We start from the raw sequence: 27,897 nt of genomic DNA, 5'->3' as shown, positions 1-27,897 counted from the left end.
TTATACATAATAGGATAATTCACACTTGCTGTGGTTTCAGACTGAAAGGCACCTACTCCGTTATTGCAGCCAACCCCCCATGTGGATCAAGAAGCTTTAACTGACCTGTTGTAATAGACAGCGTCGTGGAAAAGGTTAAAATACTGAGGTAAACCGGACATTGTGACATCCTGCGGGAGACAGACGTTTTTCAAATTCGACATTCCTCATCGTAGCGCTTTGGTAACACAGCTTATGTCCTCCTTGTCGCTGTCGAACTGTGTGCAAAAATGCACATTTCACCTAGATTGCTAAAACCGGTCATCAAATCCTTGTCCTGGGGCTGGAAACGCCCATATGTCCCCTCACTCACCTGGAAGAGGAATTAAAAAAAAAAAAAAAAAAAAAACAGACTGGCTTCTGATTTAAAAATACAAAATATGACTGACCTCCCAAGTGAGACACCAGCATTTACAGTCCATTGGCACAGAGTTAGAACAGGATGGTTGTCTGCGGTCAGACAGGACACAGGGGTGCAAGAGCAAGTTTTCATCCCTCGCTACGCTGGCCTGATATGAGTCACGACGCGTTTCAAAGGCTTTCATCAGTTGTTTGTCGAAAGGCACCCTGGGAATGTTCCGGAAACCATTGATTGGGGAGACTGGGGCTGCGCACCCACGCGGTTCCTGCTTGGCCTTACACTCCCGTTTACACAGCTCTTACACGTTTGCTGACAACACTAGCGTTCCCCCTCCAGTCCAGCAAACGGTGTGTCACCCCACTCCTGGGTCCCTGCAGCACCACACAACTCATCGGTTCGCAAACTGCAAAGGGTGGTGAAGTGGTTACTGGTTCCAAAACTTTGGTATGAACACCACTCCTAGTGCCAGGCCTGTCTGCTCGTGGATGCTGGGAAGCATGATTCAAATTAAAAACTTACCGACTATGTTCTGAGGTTGTTTTGGAGTTGGCGAATGCTCAAGCGATGAGGACGAGTATGAGGGCAACTGAGCTTTGTCATGTACTGACTGCGGTTGGGTGGTCTCCGGCAGGGGAACATGACTGACATCACTCCGCGACCACAGCGAGGCCTTAAGTCAGCCAACTGGCCGCCGCACAAGCGGCGTGAGGGTCCGCAGCGATGGGCCCGGTGGACGGAGAGCGCACATCGCCTTGCCAAGTCTGACAGCGAGCGGAAAATGACTAAAGCGGAGTCAACAGCGATTTAAAAAAAAGCTGAAAAATAAGGCGGGTCACCATGACTACTCAGTTCCACATGCTGGATGATGACTCTCCGAGTGTCTGCCCCTTTGGAGAAGAACTACCGCAGACTCGAGGCGCGATCCAGCAGAACCGCTTTCCAAGAGGCCTGTGTAAGCTGATCTCAGCGTGTAATTCTTTATTATAAGCCCTGCGTCTGCTTCCTTCCGCGAATCAATTAAAAACTGTGATCATATTATATGCGAAGCCTGCTCTTTGTGTTCAAGTAACAAAGCGGGGGGTTCTGCAGAACGACAGTCGATGGCTGTATCCGTGTTCGCGCGCGCACATGTTGGGTTGACGTCACAGGAGAAGGAAACGCAGAGAAGGAAAACGGCGACAGTGCCGGGATTTCGCTGCACTCTCAGCAAGCTGTAAGTTCATTTGTTCGCTCCAGGCTGCCTGCTATCAAGTCTGGTTCCTTCCTTTGGTCTTGGGGTCCACGGGATCACCTGGCCACGCGTATTTTTCAGTAGTTCTCAGACTTCGGTTTTCCTCGGCTCAAAGGTCCCGGTTCCCCATCGAACGGTCACAGTGTCACCCAAGTTAGCGTGCGGACGGGAGCCGCGCGAAGACCCGCTTCCGCTCCGATCTTCAACAGTCAGTGTTCAGGAGGTCAGTTCACAGCCCTGGCCCCCCTGCTGAAGGAGCTGCCCAACCCCGGACACTTCCTCTTACTCATCTAGAGTGTTTCGTTTCACTGGACCAGTGACAATACTTGTGTCGTTACAAAAAAAAAAATGGTAATCGTGGTCTTAAACTTTTCCATCTTCAAAAGCCATATGTGAATATTGAGGCCTTCAATGTCCACTTTTCCCTTTCTCCCTGCGCCTTTCCCTGTACCCTCCACCCCAAGCCTCCGGAACACAGGCTGCACGATAAGACATGTGAGTGACAGCCTGTAGCTCCTCCCCCTGCTTCATTTTATTTTTGGCTTGGCTCCACCGGGAGTGGGATCTGGTGCTGGACAGCCACCTTGAAGCAGCCGGTGAAATCTGTTGCAGAAGAAGGTGGGGCCACAATACATGAGTTGCATTTATGTATTGTTGAGTTGACACTTCTCTCCAAAGCAACTTAAGTTAAACTGCCTATAACTGTTTATCCATTTACACAGTTGGGTCTTTTTTAGTTAAAGTACAGGGGAAGTACCTTACTCAAGGGTATGACAGCAGCAGGTGGGATTTGAACCTGTGATCTTTTGAGTGCAAAGGCAGCAGTTTTAACCACAAGACTACCATCTGCCCTTATGCACTGCTCCCTTTCCTATGATCTATTATCAAAATGACTATAGCAGACACCTAGTTTCTGAACAACGAAGTAATGGAATACTGAAGTGTCGATAGAGAATGACACCTCTCGATTTATAACTACTGGATCATTATTTGTAACATTCTGCACACTACAGCAGCTCTAAACGATGATTGATGAAGGAAGTCTCCATGCATTTGGATCTTTTTCCAAAGGCAACAGCAATACAATGTTTTGAATGCTAGGGAAGGGCCTGTATGTACACAGATATACTCACGAAAAATGATGCACGCAAGCTTCTGCAACAGAATAAATAAATAAAAACCGAACAGGATAATTCCACTTATTCACGTATGAGGGTATACTCACATATCTTTGATGTTGTCCACATGAGCCTTGATTGAAGTTAGAATACTGTCAACCTGCACCTGGTATTTAAAGGGTAGCGTGACTGAGTCGTTCTCGTGGAAAAAACTGGATTAGTGTCGACCTCGTTAATATTTTCAGCTGGGAGGCCTGAGCATCTCCACGGCGGTGTGAGGTGTGTGAGCTGCGAGCCCTTTGTAAGTCATGTATGTGTTTACAGAAGCGGTAGAGTGTATCACCAGGGAGGTGATACCGACACCGAGCAAAGACTGGAAGGCCCTGTCTAGAACCTGCCAGCCAACGAGCGAGACGTGTGCTCCACTGCCCTGGGACACGTCTGGCCTTAACTCCAGACTCCTGCGAAAACTTGTCTTCCGCCCCTTACCTCATTGTGCATTTGTTATAAAAAAAAAACCTTCCAACGACATCTAAATACTACCATACAACAGGTATAACCTAAGCAAAAAAGGGTGGAATGTCCCACGGTCTAGCAGAAGGAAGGATGAGAAAATGCACCAGGACAGGAAACAAGATTATCAGGGAGGAAGACACCTCAAAAGACAAAACAATGTAAAAGCTTTGCAAATGATATTATGCTGTTGATGTACATCACCCATCACTGGCTTTGGGTGACTTAGAGAGGCTCACTGCAAGAGAGGAGTTCTTACCTGGCGCTGTTTGTAGAACAGTGGGAGGGAGAATAGGGAGATCACACCTGACGAGGCAAAGCGAACACACGTTCATCCATGCAAATGCTAATAGGTTAGAGTGTAAATAAGCATTTCATACGCTGATTGCTCTGCTTTTCCAACGAAACCTTATTACAAACTTAGAACAAGAAAAAAATAACTTCATAATTTCCATTAAAGGCCACTTTCACAACGGTGTAATGAGGGTGGTGTGTGAGTACAGGTGGTCCTCGACTTAGGACGCGTGACTCATGACAGCCCGGACACGACAGCCGTCCCATCAACTTTATTATTTTATTTCCGAGTCTCGACGTTTGGTCATAACGTCTAACCACGGCCGCTCCACGTGCTGTACGGTAACGTCGGCTGGCCGAACTACTGCAACGCACACGTTTCCCGTTGACTCGGTCAGCGTGTCTCTCGACGATTACGGTGGCTAACAAGCAAAAAAAAAAACTGAAAGAAAGGAGTTCTATAAACAAGAGAAAATAAAAGTGCGGCATGAAAATATAATTACAATACAGTCCTGTATTTATATACTGTATTATTCAATATTAGCAATATTTTAACACGAAAAATGTGGGAAATTAGTGAAAAAATATAACAAAGCCCATTATACAAAATAGCACTCATGCTTGTTAATTGTTCATATATCCTTGTGGTTGATATTATTATAGAATAAGAGGATTAGGGACTCATGAAGAAGTGCACTTACGATGGGGTCATCAGAACAGAGACCTGTCATAAGCAAAGGACCACCTGGAGATGTGCAATGAGGCAAAAAGAAGCAAAAAAGCAAACTCTGAGGCTAGTGGGATCAAGAGGGGATCCACAGAAAATAACTAGGTGTCATGTCAGTGTGAGGAGAACTGATCAGGAGTAGAGCGAAGAGGTGGTGTACAAGGCTGGTATTGAACAAGAAGGTAGCGTCCATGTGAAGGGCGGTGGACGGCAAGAGACCAGAGCCCGTGAGCGCCTAGCGAAAGGGATCTTACCGATGATCAGGAGCGTCAGTCCGTTGAAGATGGCACCCACGAAGGTCAGCAAGTACGCCAGCACCAGGTACTAACCACAAGAGAAACCAATTACAGGGTGGAAGGCACAACTCATCGCAATTACATTTACATTTATTCATTTAGCAGACGCTTTTCTCCAAAGCGACTTACATCTCGGTGAAATACATTTTGTACATTACATTAGGAGAAAGAGACATAGTTGCATACATGTGATTCTTAAATAAACCTAGTTTGTTTCTTTTCACTTTATGCACCGATGTTCATCGCATGAGTAGGTGCACAAAATTCTGGATAGACTAATCCTGATCACCTACTATCAGTCTTAAACTCTGTTCACACTATACTAGGACTGTCCAGCTCAACTTCTCCTGTTACTGGTGAGTAAATTCCCTATTTGTGTATCTGACATTATTATTATAATAGGGGCTGCATGGTGGAGCAGTCTATACTGTTGCTGTCTCACTGTGCTTAGCCTGCTCGAGTGCAAATCCAGCCCAGGCTGTGTGTACTTTGAATGTTCTCCTTGTGTTCCTGAGGGTTTCCTCCGGGTACTCTGGTTTCCTCCCACAGTCCAAATATGCATGTCGGGTGAACCGGTCCCCCTAATTTGCCCATAAGTGTGTGGCCATCTACGGTATCCTCTGATTTGCCTTGTGCCTCGAGCTTCTGGGATAAGCTCCCGACTACCGCGACCCTGGCTTGGACAAATGGTTAACAAAACTGTGTTTGAAGTGATAATTATAATAGTAACTAATTTGTCTTGCTTATGAGTTTTGAAATAGTTCTTTATGTGCAAATCAGTTGCTGCCATAAATGCAGCCTAAAAGACCCTGCAGCTTTTGAACACTGAAGTCTCTCTGACATGAACACCAAAATAAGAACAAAATAAATAAAAGGATCTTATTCTGACAGCTTAGTGGTGGCATATGAAAATATATAATGTCACAGAGGAAGCAGGACACAAAAGTCATGCAGTGCCTCTTGGGTTTCCCGCATTGCCACGCTGCACTTGCCTTTGGTATGTGAATCTTTCGTCTGACATGACCTCTGACACGGCAAAAGGTCAAACGAGTCCCATATCGTATGTCTGTGAGATTGGATCAGATAACTGGAACGATGGGGGCACTTTGAATCTCAACTAGTGCTAGAGACAGATGAGTACTTTCTTCTGATTTACAGCCTGGTGTCTGTGTCAGTCACAAAGAATTGGGGACAGCTGGTAGCATAAAGGTTAGTGCTGCTGCCTTTGGACCCAAAAGTTGGAGGTTTTAATCTCACCTCTGGCTGTAATACGCTTGAACAAAATACTGTCCATCAATTGCGCCACTAAAATTACCCAGCTGTATAAATGGGTAAATAATTGTACATAGACTAACATTGGAAGTCACTTTGGAGAAAAGTGTCAGCTAAATGAATAAATGTAGAACCAACTTTAGTGGGCAGGATCTCTATATGAACATCTCTTTCTCTGATAACACTTGCTGGGCTTTCACCATAACTAACAATGAATAGTTGCCATGCCTTCATTGCGGTGCCTTTTGAGGACATCTACTGTTGATGGATGTGGAATGACGGCTCAGGCGTTACATAAGACAACAGCGTGAGAGAGCTATGCAAGGGATTTTGGAGAAATAGAGCGATGGAAAGGAAGGGCAATGGAGGAAGAAGAACCGCAGAAAAGACATGGGGGTGAAAAGGTGCAAATATTGTGTTGCACTTTTCAGTCTTCTTACTGACAGCCAGGCTCAATTGCCGGCTGTTTCCAGTGTAAGTTGTGCATCATTGCTCCAATTACCCCAACAATTGTCAGCCTTTGGCAGCGAAGCAGTCGGCGAAACATTTTCATGCCTCAACTGCATTTTGTTAATGGGCGAAAGCAGCGAGAGCGATTGTACGTTTGGCAATACAGCCAATCAGAACGCTCGCTCACAGGATAACGGCATGGCCCCGAGCAAGGGGTGGGGGTGAGGACAAATGGTGCACAAACATAATATGAGTCCATGCCATGTATATATGTACAAGTGGATTTAAATAGAACAGAGGCAAGGGGCAATGGCGAAGAACTAGCGGTGGGGGTCCGTGGAGAGAGAGGGAAAGAAAGAGAGAAAGAGAGAGAGAGAGAGAGCTTGGGAATAGCACATGTAGCAGTCGTTTTTTTGGATGCCTATGTTTCCACGCAAGTGTGCACCCGTTGTCAGCCTCACTAAATCCCCTTTCTGCTGCCTCTTCTGTCCACGTCAGGCGTGCGAATTATCTTCAGCCCGCGCACCTTCAGCGAATCAATGAGGTTGCCGACAAAGAGGATCCGCTTCATCTCTGCGATGGCGGAGACGGTCAGGACAATGATGCGCTGCATGTGGTGCTCGGCCTTCTCCCCCGATAGGCTGATGTCATAGTCCAGATACCACCTGGCCAGCGACAACTCATAAAATTAGTGATCCGCTTGTCAAAATATCAAACATTTATGAAATATTTGGCCTTTGGGTTACCCATCCATCCATGTAAATGTCACTGGTGGCACAGAGGTCAAGGAACTTGTATCAAAAAGGCTGCAACTTCCAGAAAGGGTTGTGCTGTGCTCTTGAATTACAGAGAAACTGTAAGCTATTATAAGCATACAGATAAATTTGGATAAATCCATTTATTTGAGAAGGAATTAAGATTTGCAGTTTGTTCTTTAAGGTGGCGATTAGCGAGTGATAAACAAGATGCACTACTAATATTCATGTATACGGGCTGCAGCTCTGTGCGCCGAACACTAGTTCATAATAATAATTCACAATCCGTGCTTTTTGTGAAATGTGTACAGAGAAAAGTCACGGAAACGTACTAATGCGAAAGTGTTGCCGAAGGTCCCTTCGGAAAGCGTGTGATGCGTGGCGCACGGCTCACTCACTTGAAGGGGTGCACGCCGTCTCCCCACTGCAGCGCGTGCAGCACGTGGTAGTAGACCCGTACAATAACGGTACAGCATACGACTGCCAGAGAGAGCGTGGACACCACGGTGACGATGCTCAGCTGGAACAGGGACAGTAGGCCCACCACCAGCCCCGTGAAGACCACCCCGGTCCGCTCCATATCCCGCCAGTAGATCAGGTCCAATACTGCAGGAGGGCCAGGCCACGGAGGGACACACGGCATGGGGAGTAGAGGTGAGGATGGGGAAAAGAGAAGAACAGGACACCACGTATCAGCAGGAAAGGGGCGGAGAAAAAGAGGATTTATATTTAGCTGATGTTTTTCTCAAAAGTGACTTAAAATATTGATTTACACAGCTGGGCAATTTAGGTAAGTACCTGGCTCAAAGATACTACAGCTGGAGATCAAACCTGCAACCTTTAGGGCCACAGGAAGCAACTCTAACCACTATGCCACCAACGGGCAAACAGACATGTTGCAGTGGAGTCTGATAGAAATGGAGGAGGAAAAAAAAATGACTGAACACCAGGTTACTTCAGTACAGGGGCACAGGAACTATTCTAAAAGTGGGGCTGGATATGATTACACTGGAATACCATGACATCAGACTGAAAGAGATGAGGCAGATAACCCTCTCGCTCCAGACCCAAGCCATCCCTCAGGACTCATGGCTGTGCTTCAGAAGGACATGCGTGACATGTGGAGGAGGGAACAGGAAATAATGCCAAGAATTTCTTCGGTGGGTTTGAACGTGAAGCCGAAGTTAAGGCTGGGATCCTTCACATTTCTCTAGTGCCGGAGCAACCAAAGGTCCTTGGAGAGGTGTGTGGGAGCATGGAGAAAAGCTGGAGAAGTTCAGGCTTTGCTAAATATAGAAAGTGCAGAATGGAAATGGTGGACTAATGTGTGTTTGTGTGTGCGTGTGCGTGTGTGTGTGTGTGTGTGTGTGTGTGTGTGTGTGAGCTGTGGGGTGGGCGAAAGACCCAGAAATTGAATGCTGCCACTGAAAGCACCTGCTCACAGTACTCAAGCCCCACTGCCACAGTTCCACATTAGCCCCCCTCCGTCTGGCTCTCCTACTCTCTCATACAGCAATTGCTGTCACCGCTGGCGTCATGCATGTCCGCTGGGACTACTGTGACTCTGCACGTCAGATTCGGCAGCACCAGCTTTCCTGCTGTGGAGTGAACCCTTCGCAAATCCCGTGGAGCCTTTCAGTCCCGTTCCAGAGTGTTTCCTGCACCACTGTTTCAAAGATGACAACAAAGTCTCAAGGTCGGTTGCAATCCTTTTGCCGTCCATATCAAGCCATTCGTAGAACAGCAGAAGCACTGACGTGCTTCTAGAGCCTAGTTTTTTGGAAGATCTATGGAACTTGGATGCCTATGTGCGGCACTATCTGTGGCCTCTAACAAATGTTAACCTATTAAGTCATCTCTGAAGCTGTCGGTAGGCGCCGGCCCATCGGTGTGCCTCCAATCTGTCAATATGCCCCCGCTCCACTCAGCATGCACCTAGTCCATCACAAAATTCCTGGTCCGTCACAGTATTCCAGGTCCACGAGAATGTCTCTACTCCATTGCAGGATCTCAGGAAAACCATTTGAAAAAGAAAGCGTCAAAGGCCACAATCAGCCGCCGGCTTTACGCGGCTTCCTTTGCACCTGGTCTTCAAAGACTAAATAATGAGCAGACCAACTGGAGCATTACACCCAAAGCATTAACCCTGAGAGTGACAGCGGACACCTGTCCCTTGTCAGCACGCACAGCTCCTCCGCGGACTTCTCTCAAGCGACTGCGCACACAACCACTTGCACTCCACATCGACCTTCGAATAAAACAAGATACGAGATAGACCACCGCAGCTGAAAAACAACAAACGTGTTATATGTCCATCCAATATTTATACTTATCCACATCTATACTTAGATGTACTGACATTGTTTAAGCTGAGTCCATTTCAAACTACATGTGCATTGGTATGTCTAGCTTGTCTGAATGGGCTTCTCATGGCTTTCTGAATAAGTGAGCTGCAATTAAAGGCATAAGAATTTATGCAGATAAACAAATATAGCTGGAGAGCCGCTGCCACCCACAGTGAATCTGGTGCTCCGTGATGTCCTGAGCCTTTGCTAAATGCAAACAACACTACAATTTGTATTTCGTGACTTCATGAAACATAGGATCTTCACAGGACCGACACGTAAAACTTACCACAGTGCGGGGCTCATGCATGAGTGCTCTATGAAAACCATTTAGCATGGTGTGAAACTAACACACTCTATGAAAACCGACATCTTCATACAAGGTCAGGTAAGGACTACTGGTATCCCCCTTGGTTCTATCCTGGGTCCAGTTGTAATTTTTTCGCTATGCACTGAAACAAAGCAGATCCTGGAGATGTTTCACAAGGGGAGAATCACTTGCGACAGCTAAACTGCTCCGTGAAGAGCCACATCGCCATCCTGCAGTGCTCGGCCGGTTCAGACGCTCACGATGAAAAGTCCCGTATCTCCCAGCTCCCTGTACAGAACTCACCTTTGTTTGTCATTTTGACTGCTGCCTTGGAGATTCCCCACCAAAATCTTCTCTCCCTATCTGCTCTCTCTCTGGCAGTCAAGGCTGTTTTTGGCCACTGCTGCCCTGTCAGCAGTAAGGAAGTCCTGGCAGCCTAATTATATCTGCCCGCTTGTTCACGCCCAGCCCCAAAGAGGCGCGCACAGTCGCACAAATGCGCAAAGACACAAATACAAAAAAAGCTGCAACAGAACCACTCGTAGCACCTTTGAATACAATGCCAGAAGAAAAATGTTTTTTTTTTCCCCACAGAGATTAAAGCATCTGAGCGTTTCTAAAGATTCAGTCTATGAGCTGAGAAACACTGAATAATATGTGACTCATTCATTACACACACTTCAGAAAGGCCACAAATATGCAAATAGCTGATGGCTGCTACGCTGTAATATCCACTGTCATGTTGAAGGAGAGGCCTAGTGCTCATATAGAGCAAACTATTCAGCAGCTCCCTTTCGCCAAAGCAACTTGCAATATTAAAGTTGGTCAACAAATAACCTATTTATGCAGATGACACAGGTACCTGCATATCGAACTGATCAAGATCCCTTTTCACGCTTTCCCAACTTTTCTCGCTGTTATTTTTTATTGTATCAATTTTTTGTTCAGTACCTTGATTAAGGAAATGACAGCGGGAGGTAGGGTTAGGGCCCTTACGCTGGAAGGTGATGACTCTAAACCACTACGTCTCCTGCTGCCCCTACAATGTTAACATGCAAGTGAGGAAAGTCTTTTTTCTACTACAGATTAAAACATTCGTGTATCAGACACGTCCTTGTTCCGCTCACATTGCACATACAATACGCATATAACCAGATAAAGTGTGGGACGTGGTCATGAAGTGTTCTGTATCAACTCAGTTATCACATGCAGGGTGAACAAATTCAACACAAACCTGGAACAAATTCCAGATGTTTCAGCTGTCATACAACATTTTTTTGAGAACGAAGACAATACATTATCAAAGAACTGGAAATAAGCGCCTTACTCGCTGTTTGGATCCGCTGGCTAGTGTCCTCAGACAGGTTTAACGTTGAGAACCACCGCTCCTGGCCTGGTGCTTCCTGAGTGTTTTGACCAATAGAAGAAGGTGGAGTGGATGAAGTCACGTCAGTGATCCCTCCACCTGGTTGTACCTCCATGAGAAGTGTGTTTGCAGTTTCCATGGCAACAAGAGAGCCCGCTTCCTCATACAGAACTGTGGAGAAACACAGTTACATCCATATGCCATCACATCTCACCACAAAGAAAGTAAAATAAAATGTTTTACATTTTGGAGGGTCATTGGATAATATGGGGACACGGCAGTTAGGTTTATATATATTTTTAACGTGATGACGATCAAAGTCTTCCAGGATCACATCACAGAAATGTCCAGCATAAGTTAAAATTTTTTTATGTAGTTCTATCAAATAATTCTATGCAGTAATTAATAGATAATAACATACAAAGATCTGCAGTATTATTTCCATTTATCAAATAAAGTAAGAATGTGGCACTTTTACGTTTTAAACCAGAATAAATACAACATGGTATATCCAGTTCTTAGGTACCTTATGCACTTTAATAATTTTCTGTATAGCAACTGATTTAAACTCTTATCGAAATGAGAGACTTTTTCTTTATTCTTCGCCATGTTAATTTAAAGATCCTGTGGGTGTACGGCCTTTTTTAAAGTTACTTAAATGCTAATGCATCAGCCATACAACAACACACACGCAGTCTGAAGCGGCTTGTCCCGAGTAGGGTCACGGCAGACAGGAGCCTAACCCGGCAGCACAGGGCACAAGGCCAGAGGGGGAGGGAACACACCCAGGACGGGACACCAGTCCGTCGCAAGGCACCGAACCCCAAACCCACCAGAGAGCAGGACACGCCAAGCCCACCATGCCACCGCGTCCCCCAAGACACCAAACATTGCATTAAAAATAATGCATTGACATTTATTCATTTAGCAGACGTTTTTCTCCAATACAGTAATACATCCATTTATGTACCAGAACAATTTAACACATATACACGGCTGATAATTTAGAATCAAACACCTACCAGAAAAAACATGTGTTTAGACTGTGGGAGGAAACCCACATGAGCACAGGGACAATATGGAAACTCAAGACAGACTGATGAAGATTCATATCCACATTTGAATGCAAAAGTGCTACCTTCTGTATCACCATCTATATATGGTATTACATACACAGATATTGCATGGTATAAAACTCCAAATATCACTCTCACACCCATCCCAAGCAGGATCACAGCAAGCCAGAGCCTAACCCAGCAACACAGGGTACAAGGCTGGAAGGGGTAGGGGACACACCCAGGACAGGACGCCAGTCCACCACAGGGAACCCTAAGCAGGGCTTGAACCCCAGACCCACCAGAGAGCAGGCACAGGCCAAACCCACTGCGTTGCTGCACCACAGCACCCCTCCTCAAAATAATCTACAAATATTTATTTAACAAATCTGCAATAAAACGCAGATGTAGTAGTAAATACTATGTGAAACAGAGTGAAACCGAAACCATGTTTATATGCACACAATATGTAACTATAGTACAGTGCATAAAAAGTATTGCATGCACAATATATGTACATTGGATATACTAAACTGAATTTCTTCATTGCATACTAGCATAATACCCCAGGTTTTCCACCGGGCAGGGTGTCAATTAATTCTTTATTTGTAGTAATTTTCTGTGGACATTATTACAAACTGTTTCACATTTTACATTTAAACACAAAGACAAATGATGTGCCCGATAAACAAGAGAGAGTACATGATACTGTCCCCTTATATAATTTAAGCTGTTCCAACACAAGTTATTTTCAGTGACTAATTTTCTGCTGGCATGGATCTCTTGTTATCATCACAGCAATATTCTTACTGTGCTATTTTGCGCTCGCTTACAAATAAGCACTACAAACATTTTAGAAGTGTTACTATTAGAGCTCAAGATCTCTTAACCTTTCGAAGTGCCTCTTCTTGGGCTTTCTAAGAAAAACTATAACTGACTTGATGAATTTGGTCAAGGAAGGCCTCATTCCAAGTGCCCTTAAGTATGAGCTACAGCACAGGCTCAGCTCTGCAGGTCGAATACAGACCGGTCGGCAAAAAGCTTGACAAAAATGCAGCTGTCTGTCATTAAGTGATCAGGTGTAACTCATCTTCACTTTATTTCACATGTTAAATCCTGACGGTTATCCTCTAGATCCTCACCTTGGTGGGAGTCCAAAGGCTCGTGATGCAGGGTGAGCTGGGAGAGCTCCACCTGTTTGCTGCTCTCAGTCTTGGGACTCTCGTCCTGAAGCTCTGCAGCTGGAGCATGGGAGCAGCGTTGGACCCTCAAGTCAAGGCTGGCTGGGGGTTCAGCCGGCTGTCCCTCTCTCCTTTCCACCTCGTCCTCCAGTTCATCCTTTGTCTCTAATTCCTCGGCTAAAAAGTCATGGGGGTTCCACTCAGCCTGCGGCGAGTCCAGTGGAGGAACGGTCTCTGAAGTATCCGTGCGGCTTAAGACCGGGCGACTGCCCCGCCCCCCAGAACCGCCCCTGCGTCTCGACCCTCCTAGCGAGTCTCGCCGAGAGGGTCCACCCCCTTCCGGTTCTGAAAAGGCGATGTATGAGAAGGTGAGCTCGAAGGAGTTCTGCCTAGGGGTTCCCCACACCGAGGGGCTGCTAGCACCCCCTTCCTCGTCCTCAATGCCATCCTCCTCCTCAGACCACTCCCGCGCTGTCTGCAACTCTGGGAAGTCCGATTCCTCATTTCCACCTGGAATGGAAGAGAACTGTACATTATCTCAACATTTACACTTTTTAACAATGGTAGCCCTACCGTAAGTTACCTACTAACAGCTATATTAGGTGTCAGAATTGTCCTATCAACATAAATATTCATTGTTATGAACAAATCAATCTGGATTCTGAATTCAGAAACACTGATCTTCCAAATGATAATGTTTTGAAGGACATATTGTGGTACAGAGATAAAATATGATGGTACAATGGATGCTAGATGCTTTTGGGAGTAATACCTGCAATTAACTGAAACAGTTGTTTCCTAAGTTCTCTGCAGATCCTGTAGTACATGAAAATCTTTAATAACATGACCCTTCAACTCAAAGGGAAACTGGAACTCTGATAAAAAGGAGGCCCTGTGGAAATAAGATGCCATTTCTATTGCTTACCAGTCCTTTTATCTAGAGAACTTACCACATTACCCATTCACCCTACAAGATATTTTTCACATCTACTTTGCCAGCAAAGCAATTCACATTTTTTCACCCAGCTAACCCTTTTCTCCAAAGTGACATACAATGCTATGGTTATAATTATTACAGTTACACACCTGCAATTAGTTACTCATTTATAGAGGTGGGTAATTTTACTAGAGCACTTTTAGGGTAAGTACCTTGTTCAAGGGTACTACAGCAAGAGGTGGGGATCAAACCTACAACCTTAGAATACACAGGCAACAACTTCAACCACTACACTACCAGCTGCAATTTCATAGTGGACCCTTATTTTACTGAAGTCAATACTTGATTCAAGGGTAATGCAGCAGGGCACTACCTAGGACTTGAACCAACAACCTTCAAGTTACAAGTTGGTGTTCCAAACTACCATAGGTCAAAATGTACAATTGCTGGTTGACTGAGCGAAGAGATGAAACTGAAGCCACTTTGGGTGGCTGAGAATCCCTACCATCAGTGCAGGGAGGTGTAGAGTCAGGTGTCGAGGAGACAGAACCAAATTCCTCTGGAGGGAGAGAGAAAGGCACATAACAGCAATGCTACAGTTATGGTGCATTTTGCTTCCTACTGCAGCGTTGCCTTGGAAAAGAGTAAAGTTATGACAGAGATAAGTCACAGTGCGGAGGTTTGACACAGGCCATTACAAGGGAAAAACGGCAGCTGAACTGCAAATTCTCACACCATTAACTGAATTCTAAAGCAGCATTCGGGATGACAGTCCACAGCGGGCAGCGGCCTCATCCCCCCGCTCAGATAGGGACGTCCAGGCAAATCCCAGCCGAAGAGATAAGACAAACAATTCGCATGAATATTCTTAAGTCAACTCCAACCCGAGAGGACAATTACTGCACGCAAAGCAGGGCCAGAAATAGACGGAGTTCAGAATCACCGGTCCGTGACATTTCCAGGAGCGCGCCAGAACACCAGCATCACAGCTACTCCAGCATCCCTCTCTGCCGAGTTCGTTGTCCAGGCAAAATACCGTAGTTACACTCACTGGCCTGGGAAACAAAATGGTTGCCCACTATTAAAAATACCCGCAGTGAGTCTATGGGTGCTGGCTGAGTATGAAAAATGAAGTAATCAGATCTCTACAGTTAAATTATTCATGCATAAATGCTGCGGATCGCCCAGGTTTTGCCAACGTGTTTGATTCTTTACGCAAGTTGTGTCTGTGCCAGCTGCCCACTGGACTGCATCGTGGTGTGGGAGGCTAATGTTCATGAAAACTAATGTGTGAACTCTGCACTAAACCCTCCCATCCCTGGGCCTGCTGCGCTGAGTAGAAGAGGCGTCAAAAGCAGTTGCCACGAAGCCACTAATAAATCAACCAGTTTTGATGGAGGTTCCTGAAACTGCAATCAGTGGCCCCGGTTGCATTTAAATGCAGCCCAGCTGAATGCGGCGCCTTTAGTCAGGCGACACCGCGGGGGTCCGAGTGACGGCACCGTGGAAAAGGAGCGAGCGACTCGCAGAAATGACACGTTGCCCCAGCCCCTCGTCCTCTCGCATCAGCATCCGCACGTAGACAGACACACGCTCCGACACAGACACGCTCAGGAGAACGGACGCCGAAGCGGTGGCCCCTGCACATTCACCGCTGTTGTGGTCCCGCCCATCCCCATGTGTTTATCACAAAGCATGCTCCCGTGAAGACAGAGAGACAGGCGGAGGATGATCGTCAACAGCGGCTGCAGAGACGGACTGAAAGCCGGACATCAGACAGACAGGTAGGAGACAAAGGACAGATACGCACTGCAATGGGAGAATCCTAGAACCTGGCCCATGCTCCATCAAGGCTCCTGTGGGCCCATTCAGACTGGAGTCCCCCTCTCCTGGCTGCTCCCTCCGCTCTCTCTGTGCCTCCCTCTCTCTCTGTCCAGCTCCTCTTCCGTCCCCCTCCCTCCTTCCCTTTCTTCTTCCTCCGGTGTGCTGCCGTCACGCCGTTCCTTTCTCCGCTCTCTCTCGCTCATTTCCACTGCACAGCCGCTCCCTCCCTCCCTCCCTGCCTCCCTCTCTACCTCCTCTCCCCCCTCTCCCTTTCACAGCACAATAACTGCAGGAGCACAGAGGGCAGAGGGAAACAGCAGGACAGAGGGTGTGTGTGTGCGCGTGTGGGCGTGTGTGTGCATGTACACTTCCATCTGCCCATTCATGAACAGTTCTCTATATCTTAACTCGCCTGTTCGTGTTATGGCCCTGTCTCTTCATTTGTCTGCTTAAATCTGAATTTTTCTTTGTTATTTTAGGGCTTGCGGGCAACCAAAGGAAAGCAGAATCAATACACAGAAAATGAACGTGTCGCACGACAAATAGCGACGTTTAAAAATAACAGCCAAATAATGATTCTTAATACTAAATAAAAGGCACGCATGGTTTAAACCAGGAAACGTTTACCATCTGACAGCGAAGAGAATGAAATATATAATACAGCAGCTATTTGACTAGGAAATGCCTTAAGATGAACAAAAAGCAATTGTGGATGGGTTTAGATGTTTGTAGAAGAAAATGGGGATGATGTTTGTTGGGTCCTGCCTGGCAGATGCAGAGACACCCCCAGGTCCTGCCAAGAGGTACTCTTTCAATTAAAAGCGGTCACATGGTGTCTGCCGCCCTCTGCATGAGCAGAAAGCCTGCGGAAGGCCAACAACAAATGGAAGAAGAGAATGAAGATGATGAAGCAGTATAGCGAGTGTACTTTATTGCACCTTTATAATAAAATCAGAGGCACTCTCCAATTTTTTCCCGCCATACGGGTGGTATGGGAACATTTTTCATGCTTTTAGGCTCCGAAGTTAAGAGACGTGGTATAGAATTTCAACCAGGTGCTCTAGTATGTGGTGAAGAATACCATACGGACCACGGTGCACACATGAGACGTAGAGAATCCTAGGTATGACTCAAGCTGGAGACCTTTTCTCTTCTAAGAGGGTCCCGTCCCTCAACACACTCATCTGTATCACTGCGATTTGAATCTGTCTCAAATCATATAATTGTCTTCCAATAAGTGTACAAGTACTTTTGAAGTCTGTAAATACACTTTATCCATTTTTTTGTCCATATAATTATGACAGGGTATGAGGAAGCCCTTAGAAATACCACCATAACAGATCTGCATGGTTATTTAATTTATCTGGAATTTCTGTAGTAAAAACTGCTTGGGTGTATAAATGAGTAAATCACTGGATGTAGTTTAACATTATAGGTCACTTTTCACAAGAGTGTTGGGTAAATGTAAATCACATTGCCATTTCTGTGATGTGATAAATAGGGAATTTTGTACTATATAACTAGAAGCTTTGAATATGACATAATTTTTGTGACTGAAAGGCAGTCTTAGAAAGTACCAGGCTGACTCCATATGAACCCAAAGAGCCCATCTTAATGTGGAACCAACTCTTCATTTAATTTCTACCTCTCAATAGTAAAATCTCATATTTGGTATAGAAGCTTCGCCCATTTCTTTTGGTTTTTCAAAATCTGGATGGGCTATGCATTCTGATGTGGGTTCAAATCTGGGTCAGTCAACATAGAGTTTGCATATTCTCCCCGTGCTTGTGTGGGCTACCTGTGAGTGCTCCTGTTTCCTCTCACAGTCCAAAGATGTGTTTCAGGTGGACTGTTGATTCTAAATTGCCTTGAGTGTGGGTATGTCAGTGAATGGGTGTGTGTTACTTGACTCTACTGTATAAAAACAAAAGACCATACCTACTGGGACAGCTGGTACCATAGTGGTTAGAGCTACTGCCTTTAGCTTCGAAGATTGCAGGTTTGAGCTCCACCTCGAGTTGTAGTATCCTTGAGCAATGTACTTACCCTAAGCTGCTCCAGTAGAAAAAAAATAACCCAGCTGTATAAAAAGTTGTAAGTTTGTAACTGGAATAATAATTGTAACCTTAACATTATAAGTTGCTTTGAAAAAAAGGGTCTGCTAGATGAGTAAATGTAAAAGGCATAAATGAATACTGTGTAATGAACAACATAATCAAAAGTGAAGCATAATTAAAGGGAAATCATAATGATTTAATGAAGAGTAAATAATAATGTGAAAATAGTAAGTATATGTACTTACTATGCGGGGGGTGTGGTGGCGCAGTGGGTTGGACCAGATCCTGCTCTCTCGTGGGTCTGGGGTTCGAGTCCCGCTTGGGGTGCCTTGCGGCGGACTGGCGTCCTGTTCTGGGTGTGTCCCCTCCAGCCCCATGCCCTGTGTTGCCGGGTTAGGCTCCAGTTCCCCGCGATCCCATATGGGACCAGCAGTTCAGAAAATGTGTGTGTGTGTGTGTGTATACTTACTATTTGTGAGCTGAACAGTGGTTAATAATCACTGTACATTGGTTTGAAGAAAACACCTGCCAAACAAATAAATGTTTACCAGTGATCACTCAAAGTGCAACATTAAGCATCGTAACAACCCACGGGAGTGTCACGTTTGAGAGGGAAATGTTTGTTATAAATAATTGGAATTGTGGGAAAAATGTAAAATAGTTGTCCAGCTGCTGAAGGGGTTGATAGGGATTATGAGGGGTTAGTGCTTGTTGGGCAGAGAAAGGGCAAAGAGGTTCTCGGACCAAGAGCATTATGTCCCTCTGTTTGCGCCTTTACCTCTCGCAGTGTGCTGGTATTCCAATGAACCTTTGCAATGAACGGTGTCCATGAGTCCTCCTTCACCCCATTCAACTCAGCATGCCGTGCACTACAGTATCAATGCTTGTTGTCATCAATGTGGGAATTATTCTGATTCTATAGTTTCTGCTTCTAGCTGCTCAGAAGGTAGCTACTAGATGAATCAGCAGTGGACACCTGCCAGGAACACTAATCGGGGTGCTGCAGAGTCGCAGCACACGGACTGACTAATGGGTGATTCACCACGTTGTGGATTTAGCGACCTAGAGCACCGTGAGGGCAAAGAGCTCCTCGGCAAGGCGGTTACAAAACTCTCCACACACGTGGAGGCCCGCGGGGTGGAAAGCCCATAATCCAAGCTCGATAAAGCAGGTGGAGATTAATGAAGGAAGAAAAAGACTGGAGGAAAGAGAAAGGCAGAAAGAGAAGGTGGATGGGAAATGATGTCGAGGGATAAGGGAACGGAAATAGACAGGCCAATAGGATCTGCGGGCCGGAGAGGGCGGCACAAGGGAAGCAGGAGAGGTGGGGTAGTGTCTTCAGACAAAAGCAGTGGTGAAGAATAACTGTGGGAGTGAAGAAGAGAGCAGCAGCAACCGTGAGAGCGACAGGTTACCTGTTTGGCAGGAAAGAGCGAAAACACACCTGGGAGAAGGGTCGGTGGTTGGGTGGGGTCGCAGGGATTCAAACGGCACCTGCAGCGGCACCATGAGAACATCACGCAGGGCTAGCAATGTGGAAGTGCCCTCCTGCCTCCGACAGCTTGTGAAGGAGACTGAAAGGATGGTTGCCTTTTTCTTCAGGGGAGCCCAGGGGCTGGGTATGTCCAAGGGGGACGAGGAGGAGGATGAGGAGGAGGAGGCCACGCCAAGCCCTTACCTGGAGCGGCCCATCTTGGACAAGAGCATGGCAGAAGGCAGCACCAAGAAGGGAATTAACTATGCTGTGGGCAGCATGCAGGGCTGGCGTGCCCACATGGAGGATGCCCACACCTGCATCCCTGAGATGGATGGAGAGCTGTCCAGCTGGGGCTACTTTGCTGTGTTTGACGGGCACGCCGGGAGCACCGTGGCAGAGTACTGCTCACATCACCTGCTGGATCACATCTTGGCCACAGGTGACGCTGCTTCTCCCATTAGCTGGGGCTTTTACTCATAGGGTCGTCAAGATCTCTTAAACGCCAGGGCCAGTAGGTGGCGTAGTGGTTAGAACTGCTACCGTTGGGTGCAGAGGTGACAGGTTTTCAATCCCACCTCCTGCTGTAGTACCCTGTAGCAAGGCACCTAGCCTAAATTACTGTAGTAAAAATTGCTCAGCTGTATAAACAGATAAATAATTGTAGGTACCTTAACACTGTAAGTCACTTTGGAGAAAAGTATCAGCTAAATGAACAAACATCAGAACTACACTTTCCTCACTGCTGTTCTTCAGTGGTCATAAACCAGGAAGACACAGTTAGCTACTTAGCATGACAAGATGTACAGAGCTTTGCACTGTAAGCTGAAAAGTTAAAGTGCTGTATGACCAGTTGTCTTATGTATGGGACAGTCAACAAGTTCTAAAACTGGCTTCTGTGGTTACAATACAGTCATTATATCAGCGGTACTCCATGGGAGAATGTCTTGGAACTTATTGACTGCATCATATGAGGAGCAGCAGGTGGTGCAGTGATGAAGGAATCACACTCTTGCAACAATATCTGCAAGGAACTCACCTTCATCTAATTTTGTAAAATAACCTGCTAAACGGATAAATCGGTGTAAGGTTGCTTCTGGAACATTTTCATCTAACAAAGAAATCAGCTATAAAATTAATAATAATATTGTGGAACTGGTGTGACTGCAGCACTTGAAACTAATTAACAGCGCCGCATACCATACCAGACAAGTGCTGGTGAAAATGAACAAAATGATTAATTTCATTTGAAGTAAATTAAGATGAGCACAATGGGTAACTAACGCTGCGAGGCAAACAAATGAGAGCTTTCTTTGCACACTTTGCGGGAGGGAGGCACTGAGCCCGCGTCATTTGCTAGGCTTGCTCTGATTGGCTGATATATAACGCTCTCTGCGATAGGTCAATACGCATGGCTCGTTTGAAAGTGTGTTTTGCACATGTCTGTGTAAACATACACACGTATGCAAATATGTACATTTCTACGTATCTATTTGTGCCTTTTTGTGTGTTTTAAAAGAGAACTTTAATCTCTTTTTCCCCATTAATTTTATTTTTCCCCCAAAAATAATGCATATATTTTGCCCACTGTCTGTTGTTCTGTGGATTCGCGGTAATTGATTATGTCATTTGGTACTTTGTTTGCCTTGAGCAAAGATATGCAAAACGAGTACCCATGAGGACTATGAAGACAAGCGGGTGACCATCCTTTCTTGGAAAAGGCATGTAAATGCAGTATGTAATCCCTCTGTCCTTAGGGATGATAAAAGAGGAGGAAAACAAGGTGGAAGTGATGGAGGGGATTCGTGAGGGCTTCCTGCGAATCGACAAACACATGCACACCTTGTCGCGTCAGGAGAATTGGGACCGCAGCGGCTCGACCGCAGCTGCTGTCATGCTCTCGCCCCAAAACATCTACTTCATCAACTGTGGCGACTCACGGACACTCCTGTGCCGCGACGGTCAAGTCTGCTTCTACACAGAGGACCACAAGCCCTGCAACCCACGTGAGAAGGAGCGCATCCAGAACGCAGGCGGCTCCGTCACTCTGCAGAGGGTCAACGGCTCCTTGGCCGTGTCCCGGGCGCTTGGGGACTTTGACTTCAAGGAGGTGGAGTGGCGGAAGCAGACGGAGCAGCTTGTGTCGCCAGAGCCGGAGGTGTGCGAGCTGGAGCGTTCGCCAGGAGACGAGTTCCTGGTGGTGGCTTGCGACGGGGTGTGGGACGCCCTCGACAACGAGGAACTATGCGCCTTCGTGCGCAGTCGGCTGCAGGTCACCGATGACCTACGGGAGGTGTGCGCCCAGGTCATTGACCTCTGCCTCTACAAGGTCAGTGGCTATGGGGAGATAAACCCTTCAGCCTCTATGTGGTTCCATGGTGGAGGATCTCAAATGGGCAGAGGCCACCAGTGCTCACTTGACTGATCCCCTTCGAGTTCATTATTTCTTCCTAGAAATGTCTGTGACTGCATCTGCCTTGCAGGAAGTTCACAAGTGGCCCTGTTGGCTATTGTGAAGAAGTGCAAATGACTATTTTTAATGAAGCCAATTGCCTGCAGTCTTACAGAATTTGTGCAGAAAGCAGGCACAGGGATGGAGAAGTACAAAGTAAAAAAGATCGAAGCCCATCTTAACTCTTCAAATTCACTCGCCTACATGTTCTCTTTGCTGCGGTTAAATACACTGCTTTTCCTCACTTTGAGGCTCAAGGCGATCTGCTCGCAGGTTTTCATCATTAAACACAGAGGCTGCTTGTCAACTTGCCGTTTCTTTCGAATTCTGACAAGCACGCACGTGAAAAGCAATGTCACGACAGCACGTATTTTAAAAAGCTTTCAGAATCAAAACGTTTAACTACATTAAATTAGGGCTAAATAAAGAACCCTTTTGTGGCCAGTGTTCCCTGTTCCCAGCGAAAGGGATTTTCTGTGCTCTAAGCAGCGGGATTACCACAAAGAGGTGCAGTCTATGCAGGCCAGGGATTAAGGGAGGCCAACGAGGATCCCAAAGCTGCTTTGGTACCTATGGACCAAACCCATGCTAACCCCTGTTTGCCAGTGACAACTGTACCAGCATTCTGTGCTTTAGGAGAACCTATGGTCACATGATGGCCCGTCCATCCTCTGACGTCCCCACAGCAGCCAAATTCTTGTAATCTTATTAGCCAGTTAGTCAGCCCTTCTCTTCAATACACATGCATCTGCAGACATGCCAGGGTTTGGTATGCTCCCGAAAGCCTTCTGGCTGTGAAATAGCTTTTTCGGGGATTTGTGACTTGACAGAAACTCCTCCGATTTCCCGCTGCATTTCTGATTTTCCTTCAAAACTGGCTGCTGCTTTTCTGCGCAACTTTGTCACGTATCTCCATCCATCAAGGCTGTTCTGCAGTCTGACTGACACAGTACAGTATAAACTTGAAAGGCACACATGTCAAACTGAGATTTTTTAAATATGGGACAAAGGATATGTAATGTGCCAAAGAATTAAGCTTTGAAACTCAAAATCATTGATTTTTCTGCTCACAAACCTGTGCATTTTTCCTTTATTATCCAATTTTCATCGCTCATAAGAATGCAAAGCCTGATGTTGTTATGGAAAACATAGCAATGAAAAATGGTGGTACAATATAACTTAAGCATTAAATTATTAAAGGGGATCATAAGTTCTCTCCCAGCAACTAGAAAATTTAATAAGCAAAACGGTACTAAGGACATTTTCATGAACTGCTTTTTCAGTGATTTTCCATAATGAAAAAGAAAAAAATTAAAATCCAATATCCTAATCTATGGAAAAACTACTTTACGACCCATTATCAGGAAGGATGGTCAAGTCTTGCAAAATAAAATATACTGTCCTGAAAAACAGTAAATCTAAAAGAAAACTTTGTTAACCAATCCAGTCGATGGTGAGAGGACAATGAAAGGAGGTTTGACGCAGCAGAAAAGATGAAAAGCCTGAATCATTCACACACATAGGCAAAAAGGTTAGTGCCAGAGTTGCGGAAAGTGAAAAGCATGGTAAAACTTCTGACACACACACACACACACACACACACACACTTTCTGAACCGCTTGTCCCATACGGGGTCGCGGGGAGCCGGAGCCTACCCGGCAACACAGGGCGTAGGGCCGGAGGGGGAGGGGACACACCCAGGACGGGACGCCAGTCCGTCGCAAGGCACCCCAAGCGGGACTCGAACCCCAGACCCACTGGAGAGCAGGACCTGGTCCAACCCACTGCGCCACCGCACCCCCCTAAACTTCTGACAATCCTGGGAAAGTATTTTCGCTTCCTGGGAATACTGAAAATAGTCCCAGTGTAATTATCACTGGGGTACTGAACTTCAGTGAGCTACTGGATGACGAGGTTCTGTTGAGAGAGGGTATTAAGTGTATTACACCAAGCCAAGAATAGGATAACTGTAGTGCGAAAAGACATGAATCTATAACCTGAAGGTAGACTGTTCAAGCTCCACACCTTGGTGTGTCTGTAACACCCTTGAGTAATGTACTTATAATGAACTGGTCCTGTAAAAATACCCTGGTGCAAAAATGAGTGAGACATGGTAAGCAACTTTGGATATAAACATTAACCAAGCAACAAACTGACAAAAAAGAGACAACTTTCCTAGAAGCGTAAATCAAGCTGCTTTAGAAATAACAAAAAAAAACTGATTCCTACAAAATAGTCTAATCTTAAAAGCAGTAATGACAATAATAACCTTATTTTTTGCTGCAGGGCAGTTTGGACAATATCAGCATTATCATCATCTGCTTCCCTGGTGCTCCTCGGGTGTCACCTGAGACTCTGCAACAGGAGGCTGCCCTGGAGGAGCTTATTGAGAAGAAAGTAGAAGGTACAGCAAAACAGAAAAGGCACAGGAGAGTGTGGTGTGTGGCAGTGTCACACTATACAAATAGAAATACTGATTAGCCTCGGTACCACAGTAGTATCCTTTACCAAGCTCCTTACCTCAAAGTGCTCCAGTAACAACACAGCTGCTGAGATTGTCCAATAATGTAAGTCGCTTTGGATAAAACTATCAGCTAAGCAACTAACTAATAATAACAATATAGCATTTTCTCCACAGTCATTGCAAAAACAATGATGTTTCCAAAAATATGGACACTATAAGGCAACATCAAAGAGTTAATATCTTTTTGGTAATGTTACTGTATAGTAATTATATTTAAGGCCACTACCATTGTCTTAATTTCATTTGATCTCTTGCTCTGTGTATCTTTCCTCTGAACTTTGAGAGGAGAGGATAAAATATTGATTCTGTAATATTATTTCTATGCAGATGTTTTCCGGGTGATACGATCAAGAGATAAAGACCCTGACCTGTTGTATGTAATGAGATTTGTGGCCTCAGAAGACATACCTGGTCTACCACCAGGTGGCGGCATCACTAGCAAGTGAGAGCTGAGAGGATGGATGGATGGATGGATGGATGGATGGATGGATGGTCCAGAGGCAGGGAAGGAGGCCTGTGGATATGACATTACTGGAAGAGATATCCACATACTTACTTCACCATACAGAACATTCCATGTTGTAACTGGACCAAGGCAGAGAACTAAAAACACAAACAAAATGCTGTAATAATGGAAAACAACTGTGTTTATATTATGTGAGCTGACGTTTTGCATACATAGTTCACACTTTCATACCTTGATATTCTACTGAACCAGTTCAGGTTAGGTGTGGCTGCTGAGTTTAAAATAACAGTGCTTTTACATTGCTAGCTGCTGTCCTGTTGAAATCCAATTTCTTGCAGGCGGGACTGTGTTATAGCTGCTTATCAGAAGCAGATGGCATCCTACAGACCGCAGGAATTCATGGTGAGAAAAATACAAGAATGTCCTCTCTGCCTAACTTAGCCGTCCTAAAACTGCCACAGGTTCATAGATGAACACACTGACTGCAGCATCCAAAACAGCTACATGTAACATGCTGGCACCTGCACCCTCAGAACATATAAGAAGGCAACTATACAGAATGTAGTAATGAATAGTAAAAATGTCCCATTATTAATATTGAAAACCATGCCTATCACACCGTGGATCAACAGTTATTGCAATGACAACAAGGATGACATGTTAATGTCACTGGCCTGCCTGTCATTCCAGGATATCAGTGGCTCGGAGGACTCCAGCTAGAGGCAGTTCCCATGGAAACAAAATCTTCAGCCTTGCATCTCCATAGTGACAACTCTAAATTAGCCAAAAAAGAGGGACTCTGGCTGTTAGTGTATAGTCCCACCACTGGTTTAAAATACAGAAAATGAAAGGCAGAATGACCCAAGTCAATAAATAGGTACCATCCTTTCCCACCGACAGACATGAATAAGATATAATAGAACATGTACTTGAAACATATTGAACATTTTTGTATTACGTTCATTTAAATTTCAGCAGGTGTACTTGTACATATTTCAGTGTAACTCATTAAAAAAGTAAAAACTACAAAATGTTTGCAATTTCTTCACAAAAAAGAGCCTGGAATAATACAACTAGATGCAGCAACACAGAAAGATCAACAATAATAATATTCCAGCAACGGGTCCAGTAAGACAGTCTTGTGGTTAAACAGTTCAGTAATTAAACAAATAGATAAAATTAGAACTCCAATGCACAGCATAAAACACTTCACGGAGTTGTATGAAAGAAGCGGTTTGGAGCCATTTAATTACTTTATACAAGAGGCACACATGTAGCTCTCTGGAAGGTGCAAACTGTCTGAGAAATAACGCAATGTGGTTCTCTACACCACTGTACACCAAAGCTCCAGGGACACACAAGAGAGGATGGAGCACTTTCTGAGCAGGTCAAGTCCAATAAGCAGCCTTAGTTGTGCAGACGGTGGAAAAATCTAGGATTTAAAAAAGAAAACACTCCCTGGTGATGACCTTTCTGAGAAGAGACCTAACCGGGATCTTGATTCCAAACCCAACTTTCTCTTTTCAAGTCTTAACAATTGTTCCTGTTGGTTTGTTCAGATTATTCTTTTCTAAGTTCTGCGCTGCGGTTTATTGAAAATATTACCAACAACGACACTGAAAGAGTGCCCCAAACAGGGACAGCTGGTAGCGTAGTGGGTGGAGTTGTTGCCTTTAGATCCAAAGCTTGCAGGTTTGAATCACCCCTCCAACTGAAGTACCCTTGAGTAAGGTACTTACTAGGTAATAGCTGATGGGAGATTAAAATCCCAAGTTACTTGGGAAAAGGCTAAATTAATAAATCTTAAAAAAGGTTTTATAAGGAGCTAAAAGGCTACCAGATTGGAGAGAATTAGGCTGTAAAGGACGGTCAAGACAGCTGAGAGGATCATTGGTGCACCCCTGCTACCCTTCAGGTCTTGCACGAGAGCAGAACGAAGAAGCGGGCGGGCAAAATCATCACTGATCCCACACATCCGGGGCACAAACTCTTCACACTTCTCCCCTCTGACAGGTGTTACAGAGCACCGTCTGCCAGAACAACAAGACATAAGAACAGTTTTTTCCCCTCAGGGCATCACTCCTATGGACAGTTACACTCCCCTATAGGTCTCCTATCAGTACAATATATCCCATCACTTTTGTAATTTACGTTTTTTTTGTATTTACTCATTTTACTCTGTAAATATGCTATTTAATTATTTATTCTGTGTCTGTGTAAGCTGTCTTGTCTAGGGTCTGTAATATTGAAAGCACCAAACACCAAAGCAAATTCCTTGTGTGCGTAAGCACACTTCCATTTATTCACTTAGCAAACGCTTGTTTCCCCAAAGCGACTTCCAATGAACTCTGTGTAGTGTTACCAGCCCACACACCTTATTCACCGTGGTGACTTACACTGCTAGATACACTACTTACACTGGGTCACTCATCCATACACCAGTGGAACACACCCTCTCTCTAACTCACACACTATGGAGAAACCTGAACATCATGTCTTTGGACTATGGGAAGAAACCTGAGCACCCAGAGGAAACCCACACAGACACAGGGAACATGCAAACTCCACACAGACTTGAGTGGGGAATCGAACCCATATCCTGTCACACCACCCAGGCGCTGTGAGACAGCAGCGCTACTAGCTGTGCCACTGTACTACCCACTTGGCAAATAAAACCTCATTCTGTTTCTAAAGTAATACAATTATTACAGCTTCATTTAACAAATTAACCACCATTTATAGAATACACATAGTAGGCAAGATCCTACAGGAAATAAGAGGAAAGACAGGTACCCATAGGGTAAGTTTGGTTAGTAATTTGCATTTGTCAGTTATGAAAGGCTAAGCGGC

General features: G+C 45.3%; 2 protein-coding genes across 5 annotated transcripts; one reads left to right on the top strand and one right to left on the bottom strand.

Annotated features, from left to right (window-relative positions):
- Window positions 1-201: 201 nt before the first annotated feature.
- On the bottom strand, window positions 202-16,195 carry rtn2a (reticulon 2a). Of its 3 annotated transcripts, XM_018748840.2 has the most exons (10): window positions 16,061-16,195; window positions 14,756-14,809; window positions 13,275-13,823; window positions 11,039-11,248; window positions 7,455-7,662; window positions 6,828-6,966; window positions 4,538-4,607; window positions 3,522-3,568; window positions 2,857-2,915; window positions 202-2,234 (listed from the first exon to the last, which is right to left on the bottom strand). In XM_018748840.2, the coding sequence occupies exons 1-10, from the start codon at window positions 16,089-16,091 to the stop codon at window positions 2,159-2,161; spliced, it is 1,443 nt and encodes a 480-aa protein (XP_018604356.1). In that variant the 5' UTR covers window positions 16,092-16,195; the 3' UTR covers window positions 202-2,158. The 3 variants fall into 3 exon arrangements, with proteins under 3 accessions (XP_018604356.1, XP_018604357.1, XP_018604358.1); XM_018748841.2 differs by lacking the exon at window positions 14,756-14,809; XM_018748842.2 differs by lacking the exons at window positions 11,039-11,248; window positions 13,275-13,823; window positions 14,756-14,809; window positions 16,061-16,195 and adding an exon at window positions 10,015-10,114.
- Window positions 14,478-25,946, top strand: ppm1na (protein phosphatase, Mg2+/Mn2+ dependent, 1Na (putative)). 2 transcript variants are annotated; one of them, XM_018748844.1, is made up of 7 exons: window positions 14,478-16,034; window positions 19,734-20,047; window positions 21,363-21,934; window positions 24,344-24,461; window positions 24,909-25,023; window positions 25,386-25,449; window positions 25,738-25,946. In XM_018748844.1, the coding sequence occupies exons 1-7, from the start codon at window positions 15,979-15,981 to the stop codon at window positions 25,765-25,767; spliced, it is 1,269 nt and encodes a 422-aa protein (XP_018604360.1). In that variant the 5' UTR covers window positions 14,478-15,978; the 3' UTR covers window positions 25,768-25,946. The 2 variants fall into 2 exon arrangements, with proteins under 2 accessions (XP_018604360.1, XP_018604359.1); XM_018748843.1 differs by lacking the exon at window positions 14,478-16,034 and having other exon boundaries at window positions 19,639-20,047.
- The last annotated feature ends 1,951 nt before the right edge of the window (window positions 25,947-27,897 follow it).

This window comes from Scleropages formosus, chromosome 10, assembly GCF_900964775.1.
Source record: "Scleropages formosus chromosome 10, fSclFor1.1, whole genome shotgun sequence".
In the NCBI taxonomy this organism is placed as follows: Eukaryota; Metazoa; Chordata; class Actinopteri; order Osteoglossiformes; family Osteoglossidae; genus Scleropages; species Scleropages formosus.
The sequence above is the reverse complement of the archived record's forward strand: the minus strand, read 5'-3'. Positions and strand labels throughout refer to the sequence as shown.